Source organism: Phocoena sinus, chromosome 15 (genome assembly GCF_008692025.1).
Source record: "Phocoena sinus isolate mPhoSin1 chromosome 15, mPhoSin1.pri, whole genome shotgun sequence".
Classification (NCBI taxonomy): domain Eukaryota; kingdom Metazoa; phylum Chordata; class Mammalia; order Artiodactyla; family Phocoenidae; genus Phocoena; species Phocoena sinus.
In genome coordinates, this window is record NC_045777.1 from 65,368,811 (window position 1) to 65,396,709 (window position 27,899).

Sequence of the window (27,899 nt, forward strand, 5' to 3'; positions counted from 1 at the left end):
CTCGGAAGAAGAGTGTGGGCTCAGCTATGTGCTACTGTGGCTTGATGTGTCACATAAATGAGCGGTTTCCAGTGACTGTGGATGGGGCCAAGGCTAAGTCATAGACTATTTCTCTACTGTGTGTCCTTACAGGCCACAGGATAATAACACAACCTCCAATGACATCTTCAAACTGGTAGGAACTTTTGCTGTCAGCATGACTTGGTAGAAATGAACGCATAAATGAAAACAAGATTCATGCTTTTCTTTCTTCTCCTCCATCTTTCCTCATCTACCAGTCTGAGAGTCGCTCAATCTATGGAGACAGGAAGTCAGGTTAGCACTCTTAAGGAGAGCTGTTCAGCCATAGGATGGGCCACATTCGCATCTGGAAGTGGATTACGCAGAGACACTAGGTGCCAAACCTATGAGGTCATGGGGATACCTTTATAGGTTTTCCATTTTTGTCGTACTGGTACACCAGCATCTTGATACAGTGTGAGTTGGCCGGCGAGATCCAGGGGCTACTTGTTATGGAAAAGTTATGGTTGGTGTAGAACTGTATTGGTTGCTTCTGGCACTTGAAGAAGGCCTTGAGGGTAGCGGCCGCCATTTTGCGGAACCGTTTGCTGATGAAGCAATAGAGGAAGAAGTTGATGGCCGTGTTCAGAAGGGCCAGCATGTTGGCGATGTCGGACATAACGTGCATCAGCCAGCGGTTCTGGAGGGGTGCCCCATACAGGTGGTAGAGGATCATGATGATACGTGGGGCCCAGAGTGTGGCAAAGATGGAGGTAATGGTAAACAGGATGGCAGTGGTTTTCCCTGTGGAGTAGCCACGGAGGCGAAAATTGCTCTTCCGCCTGAGCTTGTATACAATGATGGAGTTCAATATGAAGAAGATGGAACAGGGCACCAAGTACACAGTGAAGCAGTGAATCCAGATAAGGACATGGTGCACGGAGGTGCTGATGTAGTCTTCAGTCCAGATGTTGGGCCACCAGTAGTAGGGGATGCTGGTCAGGAAGCAGGTGACATAAACACTTACGATGACTTTCCGGGTGCGGGCTGGGTAGGAGACCATGTGGTACTTGAGCGGGTGGCAGACCGCAATATACCGGTCAATGGTTAATGGAACAGTAATCCAAATTGAGGTGTGGATGGATGAGAATTCCAGCACTTCTATGATCTTGTCGGGAACCTGGGGCATCTGCATGTTCAAGATGAAATCTTCCAACAGGAAGTCCACGAACACAATGAAAAAGAGGACCAAGATGTCAGCAGCGGCAAGTGCCAGGAGATAGTTGTAGGAGGACTTCTGTCTCCTGGCCACCAGCTGAGAGAGGATGATCACGGTTAGGATATTTGCTGTGGAGACAAGAGAATCTGGCTTACATCTGAAGCAAGATGACTTTATTGCCTACTAGGGGCCCCTAGGCATGGTGTCTCAGGCACTCCCACGGAAATCAAAGGGACTGAACCCATGCTCTTGAGGGACAACCTCTGCACCGCAATTGCACCTCACACAAACATCTGGATACGATTTTGACAAAGTTTCCTGTTCACATGGTCCTTAATTTTTCCCTCACACAGTCATGACAGTGGTGCTGCCGTTGTCCTCACTTCAGAAATGAGACTGGGTCTCAGAGAACTTAAGGAACTCACTTAGAGCCACAGAGTTAGTCATTCATGGTGACAGGGACCAAACCCAGATCCTCTAATCCCCAATCCTGTGCTCTTTCTTTTGTCTGACTGCATGGAGAATATGGGGTTGGGATGGCATTTCCTGTTTCCCGTGCTCAGGTAGGACATTGGACTATACAACCTCTTAAGAACCTTTAGAACTTGGATTTTAAGACCTTTCTTTTTTAAGTGGGTTCAGAATTGAAGGAATGGAGAAGATCATGACCTTTAGATTAATTTAAAAATAAATTATATTTATTTTTAGAGTAGGTACACATGGTACATAATTAAAGTTAATAGAAAAGTAAAATTTCCTTCCACTCGTATTCTGCAACCACCCAAATACCCCTCCCTCAGGGCAATCATAGTTAATAAATAATCTGTGCTTATGCATGTCTGTATAATATGTGTGTATACAGGTTTTGCAAATATAGAAGCAATAGATTATTTTTCTGGGGGTCAGAATTGTTTTGGAATGCATCCACATAATTCTGATCAGTTTTAAAAAAAACAAATGTCTCTCTGAATAAGATACATCTGGAAAGTCATTAGGGACTCACTCTAAAATGATATCCCAATGGATAACATCTGGAAGTCATTCTACACATTTATTCTCATTAAGTCACAACCAAACCTGAAATTTGAACATTATTAATCCTACTTTGCAAACAAGGGTCTGAGAGAATTTATGTCCCCTGTCTGAAGTGCAGTGGCAGAGCTGGAATCCAGGGCTCTCTTTCTCGCATGTGCCTTTATAATTATTTCACAATAGTTCACATGTGAAAATGTCTTTAATATGCACACTCTGGTGTATTCATCACTCAGGTTAAGCAAATTTTAACACTTTGCCACATATGCTTTAGTTCTTTTTAAATAAAGAAATGACACTATAGATGCAGTTGAAGTCTCCTTTGAAATTGTTCCAGCCCATCATTTCCCTTCCCCCTTTCCCACCAGAGGCAGCCACAGTGCTGCGGTCTTCAGGGCCACGTTTGCATACTCTTAACTTCTTTTATACAGAACCTGCCACTCTACATGCTGCTTTTTTTCACACAACAAGTTGCTTTTGAGACCTCTTTTTTTTTGATACATGTAGATCTATTTCACTCATCTTAACAACTATAGAGCAATTCCATTAATAACCTTATTGCAATTTATTTATTCATATATACGTAGACATATTTATACATATACACACATGTCTATATATGTATATATACATATATTATGTAGACATATATATCTAGCTGTCTATATGTGTATATATATATATACACACATATACTATATATAGACATCTATGTGTCTTTGTATATGTATATATGTGTGTATATATATATATATATATATATACACACACATTTAAATTGGTTTCAGGATTTTGCTGTTATAAACTGCTATAGTTAATACCTTGATATGACTCTCCATGAGAAGTAGCTATGTGTCAGAGTTTCTCTCAGGTAGTATATACATATGTGGAAGGGTGTTTATTATGTTTTAGAATATGTGCATCTTCATCTTTACCAGATATTGCTGAATTGCTCTGTAAAGTGGTTTTGCTAATCTGCACTCCCAACGGTAGAGTATGAGAGTTCCAGTTGCTCCATAACCTCTTATTACTCGGCACTGTCAGGTTGTTTTGTTTGTTTGTTTGTTTAAGACTGTGCTGTCCTTGTTCTTGCTCAAAGCACTTTGAAATAACATTTTGAAGTGGTGGAGAGTTAAGGTACCAATTATATTAATTATCCAGTATTCAATCCCAGTGGTTTAGAGCATTCAATACCCATGCTTTAAACCACTCGGCAATATCAGTACTTCTAAGCGGGGGCGAGGGCACCATGTGAGTATGTTACACCCTGGACAATAAAGAAAAATTATGAGTAAATTTTACTTTAAGTCAATATCTAAGAAAAGAGGTCCATTAAAGCAAAATTCTTTATATTCTTAATCCTGGAATTTCAAAAGTTTACTTATGCATTCAACAGTGTTTTTCCATAATTACTATGAGCTATGCCCTGGAAGGAGATATTGAACAAAATAGACATGGTCCATCTTAACTTCATGGAGCTTAGAGTTTACTATGTAAGAAAAGCATCAACCGAAGAATCACAGAAGAAAATGTGTAACTGGAAGCTCTAGTAAGTGCTATTAGTGATCAGAAGAATTTTTACTGAGGAAGTGATGTCCAAGCTGAAATTTGGAGACCCAGTAGGAGGTAAATAGGCAAAAAAGGTGGTTGGAGAAAGTGTTTCAAGCAAAGGAAACAGCATGTGCAAAGGCCCTGAGGTGGGGAAAGCATGAAGAGTTGAGTTTATTAAGGCAAGGAATACTCATATGGATTTCTACTTGCTTTGTGTACATTTTTGCACTTCATAGCTCTCTTTTATTAAACAGCCTGTTGAAAAGTGTTCGAAAATGTCTTATTCATTTAGACATCCTTTCAGAAAACATCTAGCATCTTCCTTCTGTGTACATGAGCCCAAGACGGATACAAATTAGTATTGTAGACATTCAGAGTCTCCACTCAGAGAGTGTAGAAACAGCATGCAAGGGGCTGAATATTAAAGAGACAAACAAGAATCCACACAGTGATACATGAGCCACAGGTGCATAGATACAGAATGAAGGGCAAAGGCTTTGGAGGAGGTTATGGGTCAAAATTTAGGCTACTCCGACCTGACAGTCAGAGTTTCATGGAACTCAAGCTGTAAAACCAGCCGCATAGCACAGGGAGATCAGCTCGGTGCTTTGTGACCACCTGCGGGGCGGGGGGCGGTATAGGGAGGGTGGGAGGAAGGGAGACGCAAGAGGGAAGAGATATGGGAACATATGTATATGTATAACTGATTCACTTTGTTGTATAGCAGAAACTAACACACCATTGTAAAGCAATTATACTCCAATAAATATATATAAAAAAAAAACCAGGTCTGATGCTTTCCCATCAAGCCAAGAGCATCAGAGCACAGTGATTTAGAATGTGGAGTTTGGGGCCAGGCTGCCTGGGGTTCAGTCCTGGCTCTATTATTTATTGACTCTTTGGCTTTGGGCAAATTTATTCAATCCCGCTGTGCCTTAGCTTCCTTTTTTATAAAATAGGTTTAAAGGGTTATTCTGAGGATTAAGTGAGATAATTTTTATAAAGTGGTTAGAACAGTATCTGGCATGTGGTAAGATCTCAATGAATGTTAGTTCTTGACTGAGAAGCCACTCATTCAACAATTATTAACGGAGCATTTACTATGTGTCAGGCGCTCTATGAGGTGCTGGAGTTGCAGGAATTAACAAAATGGACAAGTTCCCTTTTATCATGGGACTTATAGTATAGCGGGTGAGAGAGACAACACATAAATACAAAAATGTACAACAGAATTTGAGATAGTGGTGCTATACAGAATAAAACCAAGGGATGAGACAAATTGTTGGGGAGTGTTGTTTTTTAGATTGGACATTTGAGTTCAATTAAGGATGAGGAGAGGGGATCTGCCATAAAAAGATCCGTGAGACGAGAACTCTAAGCAGGGGGAATGACAAGTGCAAAGGCTCTGAGGTAGGAAAGAACTTGGTATTCATGGAACTGAAAGAAGGACTCTCATCAGTCCTATTAGCACCCCTATTTTACAGGGGAGGAAACTGAGGCTTGGATATTTAGGTTATCTCTCCATAGCCACAAACTGAGTAAGTGGGAGAGCCTGAAGTTGACTCCAGCTCTCTCTGACTTTATGGAATATCAAGTTCCGCTTTGTTTCCAGCCGGAGGAAAGTGATTCCTGTTCTCTCAGTTGTCCCTGACTTAGAAAAGTGCCATCATTTCTCAGAACCTCTTTTTTCCATTCATTAAACAACGCCCACACACTCTCTCATGTCCCTGCTCTGCTCCCCAGCTTATAAGGGGGGTAGGAATGAATAAATGCTGGGGTCTCCCTAGAAAAAAATGTTAAACAGTCATCCTTTAGTATCTGCAGGGTATTTGGTTCCAAGACCCTCCTGTGATACCAAAATCTGCAGATGCTCAAGTCCCTTAAATAAAATTGTAGAGTACAGATGGCTTTCTGTCTCCGTGGGTTCTGCATCCACGGATACAGAGGGCTGACTGTATATATTCTGCGGAGAGTCACTTTTCAACACCATCTCTTACTTCCTCATCGAACCCTGTTTGTAATGTGGTGCTAAAAATTTTCCATATCCAAACTCTTCAAAAATATTCCATCTCCATCTAATTAATGCTTTAATTCAGGCAAGTCATCAACTCCAAATTAAATTTCCAGCTCTTCATATTTGACATTTCCTTAAGTTTCTAGTAATTGCGTCTCTCAAGAAACTAACCCGCAGACATTGAGTTTTCCATTTCTTTCGTGCAGGTCGATTTGCTCCCAAGGCAATATCAAGAACACTTAGAACATCCTTGGGATGACAGAGATGTGTGAGCCACAGAGACCCAGAGGGGAATGGAACAATGCCCGTGTATTGATTTTCTGAAAAAGAAATGAGAAGGTAGAATTTTCAACTCCCAAGGTTGGCATTTGCTATAATTCCCCACATTGAAAAATCCTTTCATTTCCACTGTGATAGTTTTTTCCCCAAAGAAAAGGAGTGGTGTTGACAGGGTCTGTGTGCATTTATAAGGGGTGAATAAGCGAAGAAACCCAAGTCATCACCACCTGAAGTTCCATTTCTCAGCTTTTTTCTCAAACTAACAGGTCCAAGAATCTGTTGTGTGGAAAACCAACCAATCCCATCCAAGCAAGCCCCCGTGAACTTCATGATCAAAATGTCAATGCTTCTGGGCTTCCCTGGTGGCGCAGTGGTTGAGAGTCCGCCTGCCGATACAGGGGACATGGGTTCGTGCCCCGGTCCGGTAGGATCCCACATGCCGTGGAGCAGCTGGGCCCGTGAGCCATGGCCGCTGAGCCTGCGCGTCCGGAGCCTGTGCTCCGCAGCGGGAGAGGCCGCAACAGTGAGAGGTCCACGTACCACAAAAAAAAAAAAAAAAAAAAAGTCAATGCTTCTAAAAAGCAAATCTTTTCTGTCAATGGTGTCTTTGGACAGGTGGGTAATATAAAGCCCATGTTTTGTGATTGCAAAGCTTCTTGGTTATATTCTTGGGGGAATTCATTTCCTATACTTTGCAGCTTACCATGCTCAAACTTGAGAGGATTTAGGGAGCGCTAAAAGATCAACACAGGTTGGGCTGTCAGACCCCACCACTGGACGGTTGACTGGTGCAGAGGGAAAGGTCTTCCAGAGGTATTTTCTGTGTCTGTGAGGACTAAGAAGTTCCTGGAGATTCCTTGGAAAAGCCCTGACCGGGAGTTCTGAGTTTATATCTCTTAATTCTGCTACATTTCTTGGTTTTTGTGTTTTTTTTTTTTTTTGGTCTTTGAAAATTATTTTTTTCAATTACAAAAGTAAAATATACCTGTAAAAATTAAACATTGTATCAGCGTATAATAATAATATTAGCTCACTTTTATTGAGCATTTACTTCTAAGCATCTTACACACATTTAATTTCATTTAATTTTTACAACCACCCTATGAGGTTGGAACAATTATCTGAGAGCATCGAGCCTTAGAGAGGTTATAAGTAACTTGTTTGTGGTCACAGAGCAAGCGAGTGGTGAGCCCAGACGTTAAGCCAGGCTTTTTGTCTCCTGAGTTTGTACATGTAACTATTACATTAGACACTGGAAAGTGAAAGTCTGTCTGAATCGCATTTTCTAGAGATATTATGGTATCTAGTCTCTTAGACGGTCCCCAGTGAACCATACCTCCTGGTGTTCATGCCTTTGTGTAGTCTCCTCCCCTTGAATTGGAGCTTGTCCTGTGATTCACTTTTTTTTAAAAAATAACTTTATTTATTTACTTTTGGCTGCGTTGGGTCTCTGTTGCTGCGCATGGGCTTTCTCTAGTTACAGCAAGTGGGGGCTACTCTTCGTTGCGGTGTGCGGGCTTCTCGTTGTGGTGACTTCTCTGGTGGCTTCTCTTGTTGCAGAGCATGGGCTCTAGGCATGCGGGCTTCAGTAGCTGTGGTATGCGGGCTTGGTAGTTGTGGTACACGGGCTTAGTTGCTCTGCGGCATGTGGGATCTTCCCCCATCCAAGGCTGGACCAGGGCTCAAACCCGTGTCCCCTACATTAGCAGGCAGGTTCTTAACCACTGCATCACCAGGGAAGTCCCTGTGATTCACTTTCAACCAATAGACTATTGTGGGAGTGACACTGCATGACCAGGTTGTACGTGGGCCTTTTGAATACCTGCTTTGGGACGCTCCATCTTGGAGCCCAGCTGTGAGAAGGCCAAGCCACATGGAGATGTCGTGTGTAGGGACTCTGGTTGAAAGCCCCAGGTGAGCTCGTAGCCGACAACCAACATCAACTGTCTGTCATGTGTCTGTGTCATGTGTCTGTCATGTGAGTGAGCGCTCTTGGATGTCCAGCTCCACGGAACCCCCAAATAACTGCAGTCCCAGTGCCCTGCGGCTGCTACTGTGAGAGACCGTGAGAAAGAGCCATCTGGCTGAGCCCAGTCAGCCTAAGAACCAGGACAAATAATCCTAAATGGCTGTATTAAGCCTCTAAGTTTTAGGGTGGTTTGCAATGCTGCAACCAGAACAGAGGTTTATTAACCATTTGGTGTTTGTATCTCTAGGGTATTTATATGCCTATAACTATAAATATAATTGGTAATATGATTATCACCACAAAATGAGATCATACACTAATACTGTTGTGCAAGTTGGTTTTTTATTATCTTTTTTCTCTCTCTTTTTTAAAAACTTTAATTAATTTATTTATTTTTGGCTTCATTGGGTCTTCGTTGCGGTGTGCAGGCTTCTCGTTGCGGTGGCTCCTCTTGTTGCAGAGCACGGGCTCTAGGCGTGCGGGCTTCCGTAGTTGTGGCTCGTGGGCTCTAGAGCGCAGGCTCAGTAGTTATGGCACACGGGCTTAGTTGCTCCGCGGCATGTGGGAAGCCCCAAGTTGGTTTTTTAATCAATTAGAAATAAATCGTGGATTTTTTCCTATGTCAATTATATTCATGAAATGTTCACTTATGGCTGGACATTACTTATTTTGTTTTATTTTATTATTTTGGCCACCACAGAGCTTCATTAAACATCTTTGCATATTTCTGTAGAATAAATTCTCAAAAGTAGAAATGCTGGCTTAAAGGGTAACACACATTTTTTTCCCTTCCTCCCTCTCTCCCCCCTCTCTCCCTCCCTCCCTCTCTCCCTCCTTTCTTCTTAAAGGCAGCTAATAGAATTTGTAAGAAGGGAAAGAGCTCAAGGTGAAGCTACAAAAAGATTTAGTTTAGACACCAAGAAGCACTTTCTGACTACAGTGGTAGTTATGTGAACGAGAGCAGGCCACTGACACCACAGCTGTTTGGTCCACGCAGGTCTTCTGAAAAGAACAAAGAGTTGTGTATCTGGGCTGATTAAATTCCTGCCGTTACCTTCTGCAAATCCTCTTTATCTGCATCCTAAATTATATTTTCGTGAATTTCCAAAAAGAGGGTAATTCACCCCTTTCAGCCACCATCCCCTGTGACTTAAATGCATCCCTCCCTCCTTCAAGGTGCCTATCTTTTGTACTAGAAGAGTCAGCCCTCATGTCCTACAGACACATGATGACCCCTGACACTGTGAGCCATTCCAGTGGTGCTATTTATATGGTTGCTGGAAGGTGCCTCAAGGACAGGTTTTTAGGAAAAGCAATTTCTAAGCCTCGCAGGCAAGAAGTCAGCACTGCCCTTGTTTAGATCAGCTGGGGAGTGGGGACTGAACTGGGTGATGGGGCATTGCTCTTGAGGGCTGTCATCTCCCTTACTGTTACCTGCTCCACTACAGGTCTCGGAGGGATCTTGGAGCAAGGGGAGATAAAGGGGAAAGGGGAAATAAGATGCTGGTGTTGGCTCTGGAACCCTGAACCAAGCCGCTGCTGCTGCCCCAGCTCCCCCGTGGTGGGCAGGGCACCAGGTCGCTGCGTCCAGAGGGGCCAGAAGGGGCGGGAGGCGTGGCCTCGACGCGGCAGCTGCACCCACCATGCACAGCATCAAGCGAGTGGTGGTAGGTGATGGGGCTCCTCTGCTACACAGCTGATGCCTTCCCCGAGGAGTCCACCCCTGCGGCGTTCGACGATTACAGTGCCCGAAGTGCACCTGACTGGCGCATGGTGAGCCCGAACCTGTGGGACGCGGGGCCAGGAGCACGACCATCTCGCATACTCTCCCACCCTCAGCCCAACGTCTTTGTCATCTATGTGTCCACTGCCAGAGAACGTGCGGCACAAGTGGCATCCAGCAGTGTGTCACCACTGCCCTGAGGTGTACATCCTCCTGCTGGGCACCAGGAAGGACCTGAAAGCTCAGCCTGACACCTGCGGCGCCTCAAGGGCAGGGCCAGGTGCTGGCCGAGCAGATCCACGTTGTGCGCTACCTGGAGGGCTTGACCTGGCAGCAGGACGGCACCCAGCTTGGAGGCTGCCCCTGCCCGACCGTGGACAACTGGTGCCTTGGTGCCTTGTCTGCCCCTAGCTGAGCCTGAAGGACAATTCTAGCACCCCTTGGAGGGTATTCTCGAGAGCTCACCCAGGCCAAGGTTGGCTCCCTTCCCAAGAAGCCAACCCTTGCCCCTCCCCATTTCCCCACACAGACGTTGGTGCCTCTGTGCTGCGTCCTCTCAGGTTAGGAGCTCTCAGCTGTTCAGTCCCTAACAGCTCCCTCACTGCTCTTTGACTGGTTCCCCTCTAGATGCTCTCTCCCTTCCCCAAAGAAGGAGCCATGGAACCCAAGGATGATGAATATGCCCTAACCTACACCCACATGCCCAAGTCTTATGCATTTTGCTGACTGACTCAGCCCCCGATGCCCCCCGGGCCTTTCCTACCCCATCAGCATTATTAAAATCTCTTGTCTCCAGTGGGGGATGGGGGGAGATGATGCTGATGAGACTTGGTTCAGTCTTTTTGACCTCTGTGGATGGTGCCAGGAGGTCTTCAGGCGGTTGTGCCCTGAGGGCTTCTAGGAGAGGAGCAGGGAAGGGTTTCCCAAGGGCAGCTGTCCGTCCATGTGGTCCCCCGTCCATGTGGTCCCAACCCCAGGCACTGCCCGCTGGCCAGTGGCCAACCTTGTTTCCCATTGTTCCACTTGCTCCAGGGCAGAAGCCAGGGAATGTGGAACGTACTTCCTGAAGTTGGCTATTGGGGGCAGGAAACTGACTGTCGACTAGGGGGGTGGAGGTCAGGCAGTGGGGCCCCAGCTCATGGGAAGGCAATCCCTGAGGGATAGCTTCCAGGTTCCTGCAAGGGCTCTGAAGGGCCATTTGTTCTTTTTCCTCTTTGCAGGCTGAACTTCACCCCACATATCCAAGTACATAAGAACCTATCATAGGACTTCCCTGGTGGCACAGTGGTTAAGAATCCTCCTGCCAATGCAGGGGACTCAGGTTCGAGCCCCGGCCCGGGAAGATCCCACATGCTGCGGAGCAACTAGGCCCGTGCGCCACAACTACTGAGCCTGCGCTCTAGAGCCCGCGAGCCACGACTACTAAGCCCACACGCCTAGAGCCTGTGCTCCACAAGAGAAGCCACCGCAATGAGGAGCCTGTGCACCACAACGAAGAGTAGCCCCCACTCGCCGCAACTAGAGAAAGCCCCCGCGCAGCAACGAAGACCCAACACAGCCAAAAAATAAATAAATAATTTTTAAAATTCTCGCTTAAAAAGAAAAATAGAAAAAAAGGAACCTATCATAGCTGGAAGAGGTTGTGAAGTGTAGTGATTAATCTCCCTGAACCTCAATTCCTACATCTGTGAAATCGGCATCAATATAAATATCACCCTCATAGGTTGTTAGAAAAATAGAGGAAATAACGTGTAAAATGCTTAGTACAGCCCCTAGCACATGGTGAGCACTCTGTAAATGTTAGTTTTGTTACTTTTCACACCTGGCCAGTTCAGTTCAGCAGACAATTATTGAGCTAGAGGCCAGACTCTTTGCTGGAAGCAGAGCTGAATAGGAGAGAGTCTGAGCTCTCAAGGAATCCGTGGAAGATTCTCGTTTACCTCCATGGATCATTCCAGGCACTATAGTCCTGTCACCTTATCTGGAAATTCTTTTTTGTGTGTGTGTGTGTGTGTGTGTGTGGTACGTGGGCCTATCACTGTTGTGCCCTCTCCCGTTGCGGAGCACAGGCTCCGGACGCGCAGGCTCAGCGGCCATAGCTCACGGGGCCAGCCACTCCGCGGCATGTGGGATCCTCCCGCACCGGGGCACGAACCCGTGTCCCCTGCATCGGCAGGCGGACTCTCAACCACTGCGCCACCAGGGAAGCCCTGGAAATTCTTCATTCCCAATTCCTCTAGCTGCAGCTGTGTCCCACCAACAACCCCCACCCCTTTATTTTTCTATGCTTGGTGGAGAAAAACATCGGTCTTTATCTATGGAACTATACCCTTAAGAGCCATTACTATATGATAACTCAGTTGTTTCCTGCATTCTCTGAAACAGCTTCTGTTCTTTTAAAATTTTAGTTCTTATTTGACAGGTCTTTAATTTTCTTTGTAGCTTTACTATCATGCCCTTCACTGTTATTTTTTTGTGGAGACCCTACTTGTCACCACATTTAGCACTTGAGTGGAACCTTTTCAAAGCTAGGATCTGTGTTTCCTCCTTTGAATCTCCCTTTCTAGGATCTCCTGCCCGGGGTGATAGCATAGCCTGAGGCAGGGATGACAAAAAATGTTTACTCTTCAATTGACTGGTAGAGGCTGCTGGGCGCCATGTTGAAACTTATTCCAAAACCACACCTGGGTTTAGCAGTGCTGCAATGAATTGGCGATGCCTGCCTTGGTGGAAGAAATGTTGTGGATTTGCCACAAGGAAGTCTTGGGACCTGGATACATGGTGCAGTTTTCCTTTTTCCCAGAACTTAATAAAGTAGTGTTTTCCAGTATAGACCAGGACTAGTTGAGACCTAGCAAGCCTGCCCTTGTGGTTGAGTAGTCAGTAAGAGCTAAGATGGCTGCCACCCCAGGGCAGTCTGACTCAGGGCCATGGGGAGAAGTGAGTCATCCTCCAGGCTACAGGCCAATCAGTTGGCCTTCTCTTGACCGTAAAATTGCTTCTGGCTTTTTGACTAGGCACAGCTTCTTTGGGTAAGCATGACAACAACTAGATTCTCAACTGGGAAACCACATTCAAGTTGGCCAACAGACTCAAAAGTTTCCAAACCATACTTCTCAATGCCAAGCTTCATTTTCTTATGACTACCATACACTGAGCACCTACTGTGTGCTGGGTGGCTCTGTATAGATGAGATGATTTTATGAGATTTGCTGATGAACATTTTTACTTTCAAAGTTATACATTTAGTTTAAGTGGTATTAGAGGAATGTTATTTTTCCATTTAGGGTAGTGATAAAAGCCTGTTTATAAAATAAATTTATCCAAAAAGTGAACTGACTTAAAGAAATATTTAAGGAGATGACAGTGCAAGCAGAATGTAGGCTCTCATCTCCATTTTACAAATGAGGAAAATCTAATATTCAGAAAGGTTTAGCCACCTGTCCAAGACGGCACAGCTGGTAAGTCAAAGAAGCATTCTGAAAGCACTTGATGGTGCCATTCTGGGTCAACTTTTGTACTAAGTGAGGGATGCGACTGTGTTTTTTCAGCTCTGGGGGTATGTCACAGAGACAGATGGAGGCAGGGCTTGAGGTGGCTCTCCAGCAAACAAAAACAGAAGAGTTATCAGAAAGGACAGGCTCCTTAGAGAGGCATGAATTTTGATGTCTGGAGGAGCTGGGTTAGCACCCCAGATGTGCACATTTCTTGCTGGCACTCTTGGGCAAGTAAACACAAGGAACCATCAATAAAATGGGAGTAACAATGCTGTCCAGTTCAGAGGGCTGTTGTGAGGGTTAGAGGGAATCTCACACACACACAAAGCTCTTAGCACGGCGCCTGGCCCAGGGAGAGTGTGCAGTATAAGTGGTCACAGTTACTGTCTGCGAGTGTGATGACCAGTCTTGTGAAGGTGACAAACTGAACCAGGCGAAGACCTGGTGCAGGCGAAGCAGCGCCCGCAAATCTAGGTGGGGCTTCTCCTGGTGTAGTTCTTGAGGGTGGGAGAACTGGCTGGAGAAAAGACCTCTAACTTGTTTCTCACACTCGGTCAGTGAAAGTGTCCTTCATGCTGCTGTATGTTACAGATGCACGTTGTTAAGAGAGTAAACCCTAAGGGTTCTCATCACAAGGAAAACATTTTTGTTTCCTTTTCTGCTTTTTCTTGTATCTCTGTGAGATGACGGACGCCAGCTAAACCTATTGCGGTGACCATTTCACAATATACGTAAGTCAGATCATCATGCCGTATATGTTAAGCTTACACAGTGATGTAAGTCAATCATATCTCAATAAAACCGTGGAAGAAAAAAGAAAGCATCTTTAGCTTTTCCATTTTTGTTAGGAGGCCCCTCGGGTTAGACTGAGTTCTCACATAGACGCTTGTGTGCTCCTGGACAAGCCCCTTCCCTTCTCAGAGCCTCAGTTTCCATATCTGCAAAGTGAGCCGGTTAATAATAAAGAAATAATTTAAAAATTAGTATCATAGCTCCCGTTTGGTAAAGGTGGGCGGGGGTTAAACAGGCACACAAGACAAGGAGAGGCTCCCAGGGAGGGTGAATAGCACGTGCGAAGGCAGGAAAGAGGAAGGTCCTCAGGGCAGCTAACTGTTTGCTGTTTGTCAGGCCCTGAACTCACTGCTTCATATCCATGAAGCATATTTCATGTCTACAATATCAGACATTATCTAATATTATAATATCTAACATTAAATATCCAGTATGTAATCCTTGCTAATAAAGTAGGTACTATTTTCATCCCCTCTTGTAGATGAGAAAGACTGAGGCTCAGAGGGTGAAGAAGTTGACTGAGGTTGGATGCAAAAGTGTCAAATGCCTCTTCCAGTTCTTCCATTCACGCAGACCTGTAATACAAGGGCTGAGCACATGCAGTAATAACTGGTACGTTTATTAACAACAATTCCCTTTATTGGGCACTTGCTATGTGTGATTCACTTGCTATAGGTTTTACTGGCATCAAATTTAATCCTCATATGACATAAAGGGATAGATGCTATTAATATCCCCATTATAGAGGTGAGAACACTGAGGCTCAGTGGGTTAAGAGACTGGCCCAGATCGGACATCAAATGTATGCTGGACCCAGGATTCAAAAACAATGTATTAGACTCTAAAGCCCATTCAATGCACCTGCTCATCCACATGCTTCCATCATTCGCTTGAGGGAACTGACCATTAAGTAGAAATGGGTCAGTATTTTCTTTGTTTCTTTTTCTTTTTTAACAGTGTGTATCAGCCGGCATGTATGGTGGCAGGAGGTAGCTGAGGGAAGAATTCCCTTCAGAGGCGTTGTAGGTCCTTCAAGAACACCGGCCACTCCCAGTCCCTGGGAATAAGCGAGGGTAAAGAGACAGGGGGTTCATCTCTGCCTCTGAGGGTCTAATCGCTTCCTCCAAGTCCAGGGCTTACCACCGAGACCCTCTCCATGGCACCTCCCGATATGGAATGGTGCTCGCGTGGGCTAATTCTCCCTGGGATTCACCCCAGGTGCACGGTTTCCGCCCACATGGCCGTCCCCAGACCTGCAGCTGGTGGCTGCCATGTGCACAGAATGCTCACTTGTTTTGCTGTTTTGTGGACCCAGAGTGATGGTCACTGGGTGTCAGGGGACCAACAGGAAGTCAGAGGCTTCTGGGCTCTTCATCTGGAGTTCACTGGGGTGTCAGAGGCTTTTGTGGCTCTGCTCGGGCTGTTGCTGTTTGATTAAATGTCTTGCTCTAAGCACCATCCGTCTCCCACTGGCTGTCGGGGGTAGGTATTTTTAGCTGTGGGCAAATAGCTTAGTTGTGCATGCAAAACGCAGCCAACACAGAGCCTTCATTCCTGTTGCCTGTCTTCTTCCACGCAGGCAAGGACAACAGAAGAATTAAAGGAGGTTGGCACTCATTTGCTCATTCCACAAACATTTACTGAGCTGCCCACCATGCACCAGGCACTGGGCCAGGCACTGTGGATGCAGCAATGTGCAAACGCACAGGTGGCGTGAGTCCACATGGGGCTTACGATCTATTTTGACAGAGTTGAGGTCTGCTCTGCTAACTCTGAGGCTTTTGGCGAGTCACACATTTCTCTGGACCTTTTTTCATTCAAAAAGCACGTGCTGGGCACATACTATTTGCCATTCACAGCACTGAGGTTGCTGGTGTGGAGAGGCAAGTCTCTCCCCACTAGCAAGCGAGGTAGAAAGGGAAAGAGGTTGCACGACCAAGCAGCGAGCGTGACCCAGGTGGCCCAGGCATTTTCTCAGGCCCATGGGAGAAAATGGCAATGAGTTCTGACCCCGGGGCCTGGGAAAGTTGCACGGAAGCGTGAAGGAGGGGCTGGTGGGATCCAGGAGCCACATGGGCAAAGGAAGCAGGACGGTGGGCAACACAGTCAAGAACTAGGAACATAACAGATAAACTAAACAAATAATTCTTCAGCTAATGACCCAAGCTGTCTTTCTAGCCCGAAGGCTTGTCTTCCCAGGGGCCACTTCCGAGGGACAGCTGGCTGCCCTGCAGCCAAGGCCACATATAAACTGCAGCAATCAGCTGTCACTTCGCACCTCCAGCTGCTTTCTAGTATTAGGTCTGCATCAAGTGTCTGCAACTTAAAAGAAGGAAAAGCAATACCATGTGACGTCAGGAAAGAAAAAGAAACCACTCACCATTATATACAAAGGTCCCAGAACATGTTGTTATGGTTAATCTACTTACCCAGGGTTCCATTGCTATAGACACCACCAGTGCTGACCACAACTATCACAACCATCACTTTGATGATTTGGGAGGCACTTCAGGGACTCCCAGTGTCATCCCAGAATGGTAAGAGGCAAAGAGTACAGATTCCGGAGCCATGCTGCTAGGGTTCAAACCTGCCTGTGCCACTCTAGCTGTGTGACCTTGGACAATCTACTTAACCTCTCTATGCCTCAGTTTGCTCATCTATGGAAAGGATGATACGGCACTTATCATAGGCTTTTGTGAGCATTAAATGAATTAATATACGGAAAGTACCGAGCACAGTGCCTGGTACCATACAGGCTATGTAATTTTACCATCATAGCTATTAGGTTAGAAATCCAGACGAGCAGGAAGTGTGTTTGCTTTTCTTACTATTATTGATATATTGCCAACTTCTCACACAGTTCTGGGCATATGGTAGGTGCTCTAAATATCTGTTGAATGAATGAATGACTATGAGCGTAGATTAACGTGGCATTTTAGACATGCAGAAGGGCTTTGTCATAGTTTTGAATAGACTGGAAGACTGCTAAGTGTTTACTGCAGGAAATGAGTCAGGTGGTGTGATCAAGGGTAACTGGAAATTAATTGGAAATCAATTTAGTGCTCACTGTGTGAGATCTTTTAGAGACTATCAGCTTCTCCAGAAGAGGTTTTGTGCCAGAATCTTCCACGTGAATCCAATTTCAGCTCGACATAAATTTAGTGGCGCTCAACTATGTAGCCAAGCCTGGATCAGACTCTCAAGGAGTACAAGACCCTGCACTCAGGGTGCTGAGATCTTACTGAATAAGTCATCCCAAGGCAGCATGAGGAGTCATTCAAACTCCCTGCTACCTTCAATGGCTCTGTGCCAGGGCTTATAAACTCAAATGGCACAAGGGACCAGTTAGGTGACATCAATGTGTGAGGTGAGCCTGCGGGGGCCTTTAGCAAGCTGCCCAGCTTATAGCCCCTTTCAAGAGGGCAGCCACTGTTCAGTTCCACTTGGTGGTTTCCCAGGAGGGAATGACAGCCAACTGTGGCCAGGTCATCCAATGTTTCAAGAGAGGCTTGCAAGCAACACACACACACACACACACACACACACACACACAGAGGGTGGCCCATGGGTTTGAGACCTCTGCTCTGTAGCAAAATCCAGTGTCTTTGCACAGCCGACCAGATACCTCCCACACCATCAGCGCCCTTCTGCATCCCACGCAAATCCTCTTCACTTTACGAGCTGTTGCCTAAATGTGCAGTGCTCTTTCTCGGCTTTGTGGCATTGTATGGGCTATTTCTTCTGCCTGGAAGGCCTTCCCTGCCTACAGCACTTTGCCTGGCAGACTTTTTAGTTTTAAAGCCTTTCCTGATCTCAGTGCACTGAGGTAAGCACCTCACTGGGTAGAGTATTTAGAACATTTTGGTACTGATCTCCTTCAAAATCTTTATCACCCGTTCTCTGGAAGGCAGAGACTGTATCTTTTTTCTCTGAACCTTGAGGGCCTATCACAGGGCAGTCAAAGAGTATGCACTCTGTCAGTGATAGAGGAATAAAAGTGTGACGGATGGATGGATGGGTGGATGAATGGGTTACCCAAGGCACTCTCTGTGGAGTGTTCAACTGCTGGCTGTCACTTCTGTGGTACTCCATTCTATCCACGACGACTTGATCTTATCCCTTCCCTCTGTCTTCTCTCTAAACCCAGTCTCTCTAGGTAGCCTCGCGGGAACATTTTCCTGTTTCCTCTTACGATGGCTGATGGATCTGGGCTCAGATTCCCCATTTACTTGTCCAGGCATGATTTAACTCAGTTTCCTCACCTGTGCAAGGGGGAAAATACCATTTCCTCAAAGGGCTTATTGAGAAGACTGAGTAACTTCATATATAAAAACATTATTAGTATGCCTGGCATTTAGTATGTACTCAAAAGTATTATTCATTTCTGTATTGGGTGTGATAGTTTCTTTCTTAGAGCACTGACTCTTTCCCTTGTTGGAAAGTGGGGAGCACCGATTCTGAAACCAGACTTCGTGGGCTTGACTCCCAAGTTTGGCATTTCCTAGCTTTGTGACCCTGGCTAAGTTACTTAAATAACTCTGTGCCTTAAAGTTCCTCATCTGTAAAATGGGGATAATGATACCTGTCTCTTCGGGTTCTTGTGGAAATTAAATCAAGGGCTTAGAAGGGTATTTGGCACATGGTGAGTGCTCAGTAAGTGTTAATTTTGTCGCTCACCAACCCAACCCAAGAGACTCAGGGCTGAGGAGAATTTTGCATATTCACCAAGACTACTCAGGCCGACTTCCAGACCCTTCCATTATAGATATTGACTCCCTGCTGGATTCAGCCACCTTGCTACAGCCGTGGACGTCGTAGTAAACCCGAGGAAATGGTTTCTTCCTTTCTGTGGCTCCTATCCTGACAGAAGCCAGATAGATCACCAGAGAGAAGCTCCATGACAGCAGGAGGCATCATGCTATGGGAGCACTTAGGAAGGGGTAACGAGTCTAGCCTAGAGGATCACGGAAGACTTCTTGGAGGAAGTGGCACGTGTGCAGTGACATGGAGGAATGGGAGCCAGTCGAATGACTGGGGAGCAAAGTGTGTCAACAAGAGGGAACAGAATGTGCGAAGGCCAAGAGGCGAGAGAAAGAGGATGGTCTTTGCAGCAGCTCAGCTCCTAAGCTCAGCATGGAATGGAGGCCACAGACTGGGGGCTTGAGGCGCTGATTCCAGGCTGCAGATGTGTCTTTAAGATTTTGGAATCAGTTGCCATGTTTACAAATTGGAGTATTTCATGTCCAATTGAGGGTTTGAACTTCTTTTGAAAATCAGAAGGAGAGGCCACACTGGACCCACATTTCCACTTGGGGCTACCCTGCAGCTCAAGTCCCCATGGGCCGCACTCATTTCTGCCATCTGCCTGCCCCTGCCCAGAGCCGGGGAGGGAGTTGGAGGGAGGCCTGGCGGGAGAAGAGGTAGAGAAGTAACAGCACTTGATTCTCATGATTCAAACTGGGTTTGAGTTGAATTTGTCCAGAGGTGATGGAGCGTCATTGAAGGGCTTTAAGCGTTAAAGGGTTTTACTAAGTAAGATGCTTGTTATTTAGACGTCCTTGAAGGTAGTTGAGGGGGGTGGTGGAAAACAGAGGGTCCTTTTTATAACTCATTGAAACTTTCAAGCATGGGTCGGTATTGTAGCTTCCTCCTATATAACATTTGACAGGAACAGCAGAAATGCTGAGAGGTACCATCTTCCTGCAAAACGTGTCCCCTTCCCCTCTTAGGCCGGCAGCGGAAAGTTCCATGGGATCTGGATGTCCGAGAACATTGGAAAATTCTCTGATGTACACCACCTGACTGCACTTTCTCCAAGGCCAGTGTCCTGGTGGTGGTTGTGTTCCACGACGGGACCTGCATTCTCCCAGCAGATGCGGGGTTGAAACGGCAGCACCTGTGCCAGAGGACATGGACGGACAGGGAACAGGCCACGCCCAGAAGACAATGTCTAATTACCTGGGGGCCTCAGGAAGCAATTTTCTCTGGTTGGAGAAATTGATTTTTGTGCCACACGGCCGAATGACCTGTAGGTCAAGGAGGTGTAATTATATGGAAATGTTTGGGAACTTCTAAAGACCCACCTCTGCACGCTGGGAGGTGGCAGAGAGAGAGTGTAGCTTCCATTCTGCCCAAGCTGGGTTCAGCAGGTGAAAGTCGGCTTGCTTCCTTGTGATTTTGAGGGGGTCTCTTTCTTTTCTAGCTTGGGGGACACACACCTGAATGTCACAGAAGAAAAGAAGCAGTGCCCTTCCTGGTGCTGTGGTGATGAGCATGGGCACTGGATCCAGGTGTGACTCCTACTGGCTGTGTGACCCTGGGGAAAGTTACCTAACATCTCTGTGCTTCCATGTGCTCAGCTGTGAAATGAAGCCTATTGTGAGGACTAAATAAGTCAATGCATAGAAAGTGCTTACAAAAGTTAGGGCTGCAGAGTTGACACCCCTGGAATTGTGGCCTCGGCTCCCTTCTCCATCCCATTTCACTCACCACTCCTGCCTTCCCTCTGTCCCAGCGGAGAGGAACCAAAGCACGTGCAGCTCCCCAAACAAGCCTCACTGTCTCCAGCTCTGGGTCTTTGCTTATGCAGTTGTGTCTTCCTAGAACACTCTTCATCCACTTTATCTGGTTGACCCTTGTGCTTGACCCTTCAGGAGTCAGCTTCTCCAGCCCCCTGGATTGATGCCCCCCCATGCTTTGCTGTAGCCCTGCTTATGACAAAACAATCTGCCTCCTTTTTTTTTCTGAGCAGAAACATCATTTCCAAGAGAGGACAGGGAAAGTGTCAGTAGAAAAGCAAGTGGGTTTTTTTTCTCCCTTTGGAAATAAGAGAAAATGTTAATAATAGTAGCAGTAGTGGTAGTAATGGTGATGATGATGAGTGATTCTATATCTTTTTCTGCCATGAGGGAAGTGTTTTTTTTTTTTTTTAGTAATATTACTATTTTAAAAAATTCAACCCAGCTCTCCAGGCTGTTTTTTTGTTTTGTTTTGTTTTTTTTGTCTGCATTGCACGGCTTGTGGGATCTTAGTTCCCCAACCAGGGATTGAAGCTGGGCCCTCAGCAGTGAAAGTGTAGAGTCTTAACCACTGGACCGCCAGGGAATTCCTGGAAGTGTTTTTTTTTTTTTAACATCTTTATTGGAGGATAATTGCTTTATTTACAATAGCCAGGACATGGAAGCAACCTAAGTGTCCATTGACAGATGAATGGATAAAGAAGACGTGGCACATATATACAATGGAATATTACTCAGCCATAAAAAGAAATGAAATTGAGTTTTTTGTAGTGAGGTGGATGGACCTAGAGTCTGTCATACAGAGTGAAGTAAGTCAGAAAGAGAAAAACAAATACCATATGCTAACACATATATATGGAATCTAAAAAAAAAAAAGGTTCTGAAGAACCTGGGGGTAGGACAGGAACAAAGACGCAGACAGAAGTGGTCTTAATAATAAAAAGAATAGCTTCCACTTAGCAATCTATTATATGCTAAAACCTGTGATAAGCGTTTTACACTTAATAGTCACTGCTGGGCTTCCCTGGTGGCGCAGTGGTTGGGAGTCCGCCTGCCGATGCGGGGGATGCGGGTTCGTGCCCCGGTCCGGGAGGATCCCACATGCCGCGGAGCAGCTGAGCCTGTGAGCCATGGCCGCTGAGCCTGTGCGTCCGGAGCCTGTGCTCCGCAACGGGAGAGGCCACAACAGTGAGAGGCCCACGTACCGCAAAAAAAAAAAAAAAAAAAAAAAAAAGTCACTGCTGCTCCCCTCACTTTAAAGGTGGGTATTATCAGATTCTTTCTATAAAGGAGGGAGCTCAGGACTGGGTTTAGAGACTTGCCCAAGTTTCCACAGCTAGTAAGTCACAAAGCCAGGATTTGAACTCGGATCTGTCCAACTTGTTAACTGCTACACTCTTTAAGAAGTCAGAAGGCCTTGGGACCATTGCTTCTAATGACACCCAGACCAGCTGCAGGACAGGCCCTGTGCTCATTGGCCTGCTGGTCTGCCTCTGAAATGGGCCCCATCCTTGGGTGCTCCTGACTCCAGGGTGTCCCAGGGAAAAAGGCCTTTCCCTGCCTGCCCAGGGTTTTCCAGAATGAAGAGGGCACTCCTTGGTTGTACAGGGAAGGGATGGGCTACTTTCTTGGCAGAGGGGACTACAAGTACAAAATCAAGCCAATGTGAAACCATGTTGTGTTTGCGGAACTGTAAAATGACAGGCTTGGCTGGCATGTGGACCGCAGGGAAATGAGGTTTGAGAATTCAAGTCTCCAGTGTGATAACCTCAGTGAAATTGCTTTGCAAACTCCCAGGGTTGTCGTGGGGACCAAAGGAGACACCGCACGGAAGCGGCTTTGCAAACTGGAGAAACGTTAGGCAAATGTTAATTATCACAAGATGTTTTGGAGGAGCCTCATTGGTATCGGGAAAGAGAGAGCAGAAAACAAAAAGACCTGCTAACTTCTCATGAATCCACATTCTCAAGAGAACTCATAAATGAAAAATTCTCATGTCATTGCTCTCATCTGTTTTTCAGGTTAGTAAATCGTAATCGATTTTGGACTCTAATAAAAACTCAGTCAATTTCCTGGTCATTATCAATTACACTAGCAGGTTTTGAGACTTGTAGGAATTTTTGTTGCCCACCCATAAGGCCACATCCAGCTAATTCTTTATCCAAGTACTTCTTAGATGCACCCTGTCTCTTCCCTTTCCTCTGACACTGGGGTGGGGGACAGGTCTATGTCTCCTTCATTTGGGGACATATTCTTAGTCACTAGCACAGCGTCTGACAGATAGTAGGCACTTGATAAATATTTGTTTAGTGTAGCATCCAAGTCTGCATGGCATCATACTATACGTGAGTTACTGCAGGGACTCCTTAGCTCTACCCTGGCCCCTGCCCCTCTGTTCCCGAAGCCATTTGTCTGCATTTGCTCAAAACCTCAATCCATTTTCCTCAGTCTAATAAAATACTATTCGTAAAACTAACTTAACTAATGTTACATACTAATGCTACTAATGAAGAGTCCAAATCTACAGTTTAACCAAAACACTAAGGTAGGAAACTAAACAAAGAGGTGAAACTATTCAAGAAAGCATAATTGTTATTATTCTTATTTGCTGATTATATAATAGTATGCTTAGAGAACTCAAGACAAGTAGTCAAAACTTTATTGGAACCAGCAAGTGAGACCTCGAGAGTATCAAAGCCCAAACATAACAGCAATGGCTGATCAGAAGATGGAATGGGAAGAAGATTCCATTCACAGCATTCTAAGTGCCCACAGGTGGGGAGGATGGCCTCCTTTGCGACGACTCTGGGTTGTACTTTGTCTCCTGGGTTCCGAAGCAGCCCTGCTCGTGCCTGAAATCTCCCTAAGTCTCTCACAAAACTGATGGAAAGCGCTATGGAAATCTCCATCCCTTGCTGCAGCTAACAAGGAGTGCACAGGCTCTGGCTCCCAGTGTCTGGGTCAGAAACGTGTCTTTGCCGTAGCATTAACCGCGTGACCTTGAGCCACTTAACAACTTACCATGTGCCTCAGTTTCCTTACCTGTAAAATGGGGGTAATAATAGAATTTACTTTGTGGGCTTATCAGGATTCAATTAGTTAATTCATGGAAAGTGCTTGAAACAGTGCCCAATAGGTAGCAGGCACTCGATTAATGTCCATTAGGATTCTACCATCAAGGCTTCAGCAGTCGTGCTCTCTAAGCTTCAGCCATGGATACTGCCGCAGGGGGTGGCGGAGGAGGAAGTGTGCCTTATTTGGCTGAGGATGTGGGGCTTTCACGTCAGCCTGAGTTTTTCTTCAGAACAGCAAGTTATTACATTTATAGGGTAATAGGTTGAACCATACAAAATGGACATTTTAAAAGGCAAAAAGTGGCCAAAAAGTGACCTGATCATTTTCAATTTACTTGTTTTGCCTACTGGACTGAGTATGTCTTGAAAGCCTGGGCAAAGTTCATTCCTCTTTCTGGTCCCCAGTCCTTGGCCATGGTTCTGATACTGAAGGAGGTGCTCAGCGCGTGTGTGTGATGAAGAAAAGACTTGTGGTCAGAACACACATAGCATGTCCATCCCAGAAGGGAGGAAGGGGAGTTCCAGAGAGCAGGGGCAAATATCTGCCCCGATAGCCACACCCCATCCCCAGCACTGCCCCTACCCCAGGATGGGAGTTGATGCTTTCCTCTCTGTCCCATGGTACCCAGGCTCCCTTCTAGTATATCACACTTCAAGCTTCACATTGAGGTATCTGCTTTTTCATCTCTCCAACTAGACTGTGCTCTCCCTGAGCGCAGGGTCCCAGATCTATTTGTGGCACCTGTAGGAAGCACTCAGTTCTCAAATGAATGAATACTGGTAAGTCCTAGCAGGGTTCAGTGGGGTGGCTCCCTTTGTGCGGACTCATTCCTATCTTTAACAGCTTTGTATATTTAGTGAAACAAGGAACCCTTGGTTTGAGGTCCAAGGATGTAGCTTTGGTTTTTCAGACCTGCTTACTAGGAGTAACTTGGGAAAGCTATTTGCCTCCTCCTAACTTCAGTTTCATAATGGATGAGAAAGCCCTTTGTAAATTTCAATTCACTTTGCATATTGGCCAACACTATATTGACATTAATAGCTATTACTGATGACTCTTTTTAAGCATTAGAAACAGAGCCTGGCACATAATAGGTGGTCAATAAACATTTACCCCATGGACTAGATTTGGAATTCTGAGCACTTGATTGAATTGAGTCCACTTCTGGCTGATAAAGGAGACCTTGGAAGGCTCTGGAAGACGGCAGAGTTTTCCAGGGAGTTGTTTCATCACAATGTGACACTTGAAAAGAAAAGAAGCAACTCAATTTCCTTTTTGTAGGTTAGGTGTGGAGCAGAGAGGGAATTCACCTTCCTGTCCTTGCTTAAAAATAATTTCAAGTAATTAAACCATCTGCTTGGGGAAAGGGCAATGCGGACGCCGGGAGAGTCTTCGATCACGAAGGAAGACATAGTCCCTCAAGATGCCTGCAAAGACCAGGCCGGAAGGGTGAACCGAGGCAGAGGTCTGTAGACACAGCATTTGTCTTCTCCAGTGCTCTGAATACCAATGTCCACTGCAGGGCCAGCGGCAGCACAGGTACCAGCAGGGGTGCACAGGCTTGTCACAGCTCTGCTCTGCCTCTCAGTGGCTGAGTTCTCTTGGGCAACTCACTTTACTTCTCAGAGCCTCGCTTTCCCCATCTGCCAAGTAAGCATAGAATTTCCAAGCTCACAGCCACTGCTGTGAGGATTAAATGAGGCATCGTGGAGAAAATGTTCGATCTAGTGTTTGTCTCAGAGTAAGTGCTCAATAAATGGTAGTGGTGGTGATGACGATGACGATGAAGATGATGATGGTGATGATGATGGTTATAGTCAAGATGTTTTCTTCAGTCTCTTCAAGATTAGTAAGGAAATTACACTTATGGAATTAAGAAGGCAGTCATCTGCTTATTCATCCATCCATCCACCCATCCACTACTTAACAAGCCTCTTACCACGTGCCACGCGCCAATGCCAGAGGGCACTGGAGTCAAAGAGATGACTATGCCTACTGTTAAGGGTACATTGCCTGACTCAATATGTTTTTTTTCCCCCCCCGGTACACGGGCCTCTCACTGTTGTGGCCTCTCCCGCTGCGGAGCACAGGCTCCGGACGCGCAGGCTTAGCGGCCAAACATAACAAACATAACAAGGCCCACGGGCCCCGCCGCTCCGCGGCATGTGGGATCTTCCCAGACCGGGGCACGAACCTGCGTCCCCTGCATCGGCAGGTGGACTCTCAACCACTGCACCACCAGGGAAGCCCTCAATATCTTTTTGATGCTCCCAGACAGAGATAAGTGTGAGTCCCTACAGGAATTTAAATGCCTCACCCTCACTTCTGTTATAGAATGTGTCACATTGTATTATGATTATTGATTTGCCTTCCTACCTAACTATAGAGTGTGAGTGCTTTAAGGACCATTTCACCATCATCTTTGTCTTTTCCCACATCGTTATCCCCTATAACCTTCGGCACAAAGCAGGGCCTCATGAAATGGAGCCTGATCCTTTATGCACCGTAAGAGTACAAGTGGGGATCAGATGAGAAATCCTTGTCAGTCTCTCCTTTTTTTTTTTTTGATGTGGACCACTTTTTAAAAGTCTGTATTGAATTTGTTACAATATTGCATTGCTTTTGGTTTATGTTTTGGTTTTTTGGCCCCGAGCACCTGCTACATGCCAGGCCCATGATGTATATCATCTCATGTATTCTCAGCAAGGTGGGTACTCTTAGCCTTATGTTATAGATATGGAAATAGAGGCTCAGAGAAATTAACTACACACACCTAGAAAGTCCAGTGGATCTCAAATCCAGGTCTTACCAGCTTCCTTTCTTGCAGTAAAGCATTTAGAGTGGTAGGAAAGTGGCTGTGAGGCCAAACGTGTGATGGTGTAAATAGATAGGGCATGTGTGTGTATTGTACACATAGTTAAATTTGAGGAAAGGCATTAACACAGAAAATTCTAAATCCTAGAGGGGCAGGGCAGGAGACATAAGTGAAAGAAGCAGACCAGGTAGAAGAAAATAATCTTTGTGTATGAGTAGGGAGAGGTGGGGCTGAGGTGAACTGGACAGCACCAGCTTCACGTAAAGTGACCAGAGCTGCCTTGTTCTGGGCACTTGATGACAGTCAGGGAGAGCTCAGTTTTGCCAGACTTTAAAGTTTCTCAAGAGTCATGAGAAATCTGAATTGTTATGAGCTTGTGTCTGAATGTTGATAGGGAGGGTGCTGCATTTTAAGGAAACCTTGAACAGGCTTCTCTCTCATTCCGAAAGTTCTGAGACTGTGACCCCTCAGCCCAGCCTCCTTGGAAAGTGAATGAGGGGCTTGAGAAGGGTGTTCACCAGCAAGCATCTGACCAGCATTTACTGCTGACAGTGATCAAGAAAAAAAAAGCCCTCTCATTTCTCAGAGCCCACCTCTTCTGGCCGGAAGGTCTATTCTGAGAAAATCCAAGAGGCGACCAGCCTTTTCTTCCCTCTTCCACGAGCTCTCTCTGCCCATTGTCAAGATGTCTTCAGTGTCTCCACCTCAGTCTTGGGGACATTCCTCCCCTCCTCTTGCTGGACCCTGGTCCTCAGAACTGAAGGCAGTCACAGTGACAATGTCCCTCTGCCACAACTGGCCACAGCTCGCTCCCGTTCATTTGCAAGTGACAGAGCTGAAGGTGACCCTATTCTTCTCACCTAGGCACTTGCTTCCTTTCTGATCAGGACTCTTGCAGCTGACAGCTGGGTCATCAGCAGGACTTGCTCATGGCCATGACTGAGACCATGGCCCTCCCAACGCGGGCGCCCCCCACGGCCCTGGGGCGGGCACACGTCCCAGAACATCGTTAGTTGGCTCACTTCTTCTGGCCACTTCTGTTTTACTTGGAGACGGAGGAGATGGTGGAAAGGGCAGGAGTGGGATGTGAGGGCTCTGAACGTGACCCTTGACCTGCACTCCCACCGCGTGCCCTGTGCCAGCGCCCAAACCCTTCACATCCCTTCCCACGGCAGCCACCTCCTCAGCTGCTCGCTGTTCCCCTTGTACCGCCTTCCCTCGATTCTTCTCACAGCAGCTAGACAGGCCTTTGAAAACCTCACATTAGGTCATGTCACCTGCTTAGTGTGTCCTGCAACACTTAGAGTAAAATCCAAGCTCCTCACTGGACCGAAGGGCCCGCAGCGTCCAGCCGGTGACTCCCTCGTCCCCACCTCTCACTCGTCACATCCCAGCCCCGAGGCAGCGTGCAGTCC

General features: G+C 46.1%; 1 protein-coding gene and 1 pseudogene across 1 annotated transcript in view; one reads left to right on the forward strand and one right to left on the reverse strand.

Moving 5' to 3' along the window:
• Positions 1 to 412: 412 nt before the first annotated feature.
• GPR139 (G protein-coupled receptor 139) overlaps positions 413 to 27,899 on the reverse strand; it is a 40,194-nt gene continuing 12,707 nt past the window's right edge. The window contains exon 2 of the mRNA XM_032606589.1: positions 413 to 1,347. Coding sequence (XP_032462480.1) covers positions 413 to 1,347 — 935 coding nt within the window. The remainder of the gene's footprint in view (positions 1,348 to 27,899) is intronic.
• LOC116739789 lies at positions 9,708 to 10,198 on the forward strand (annotated as a pseudogene).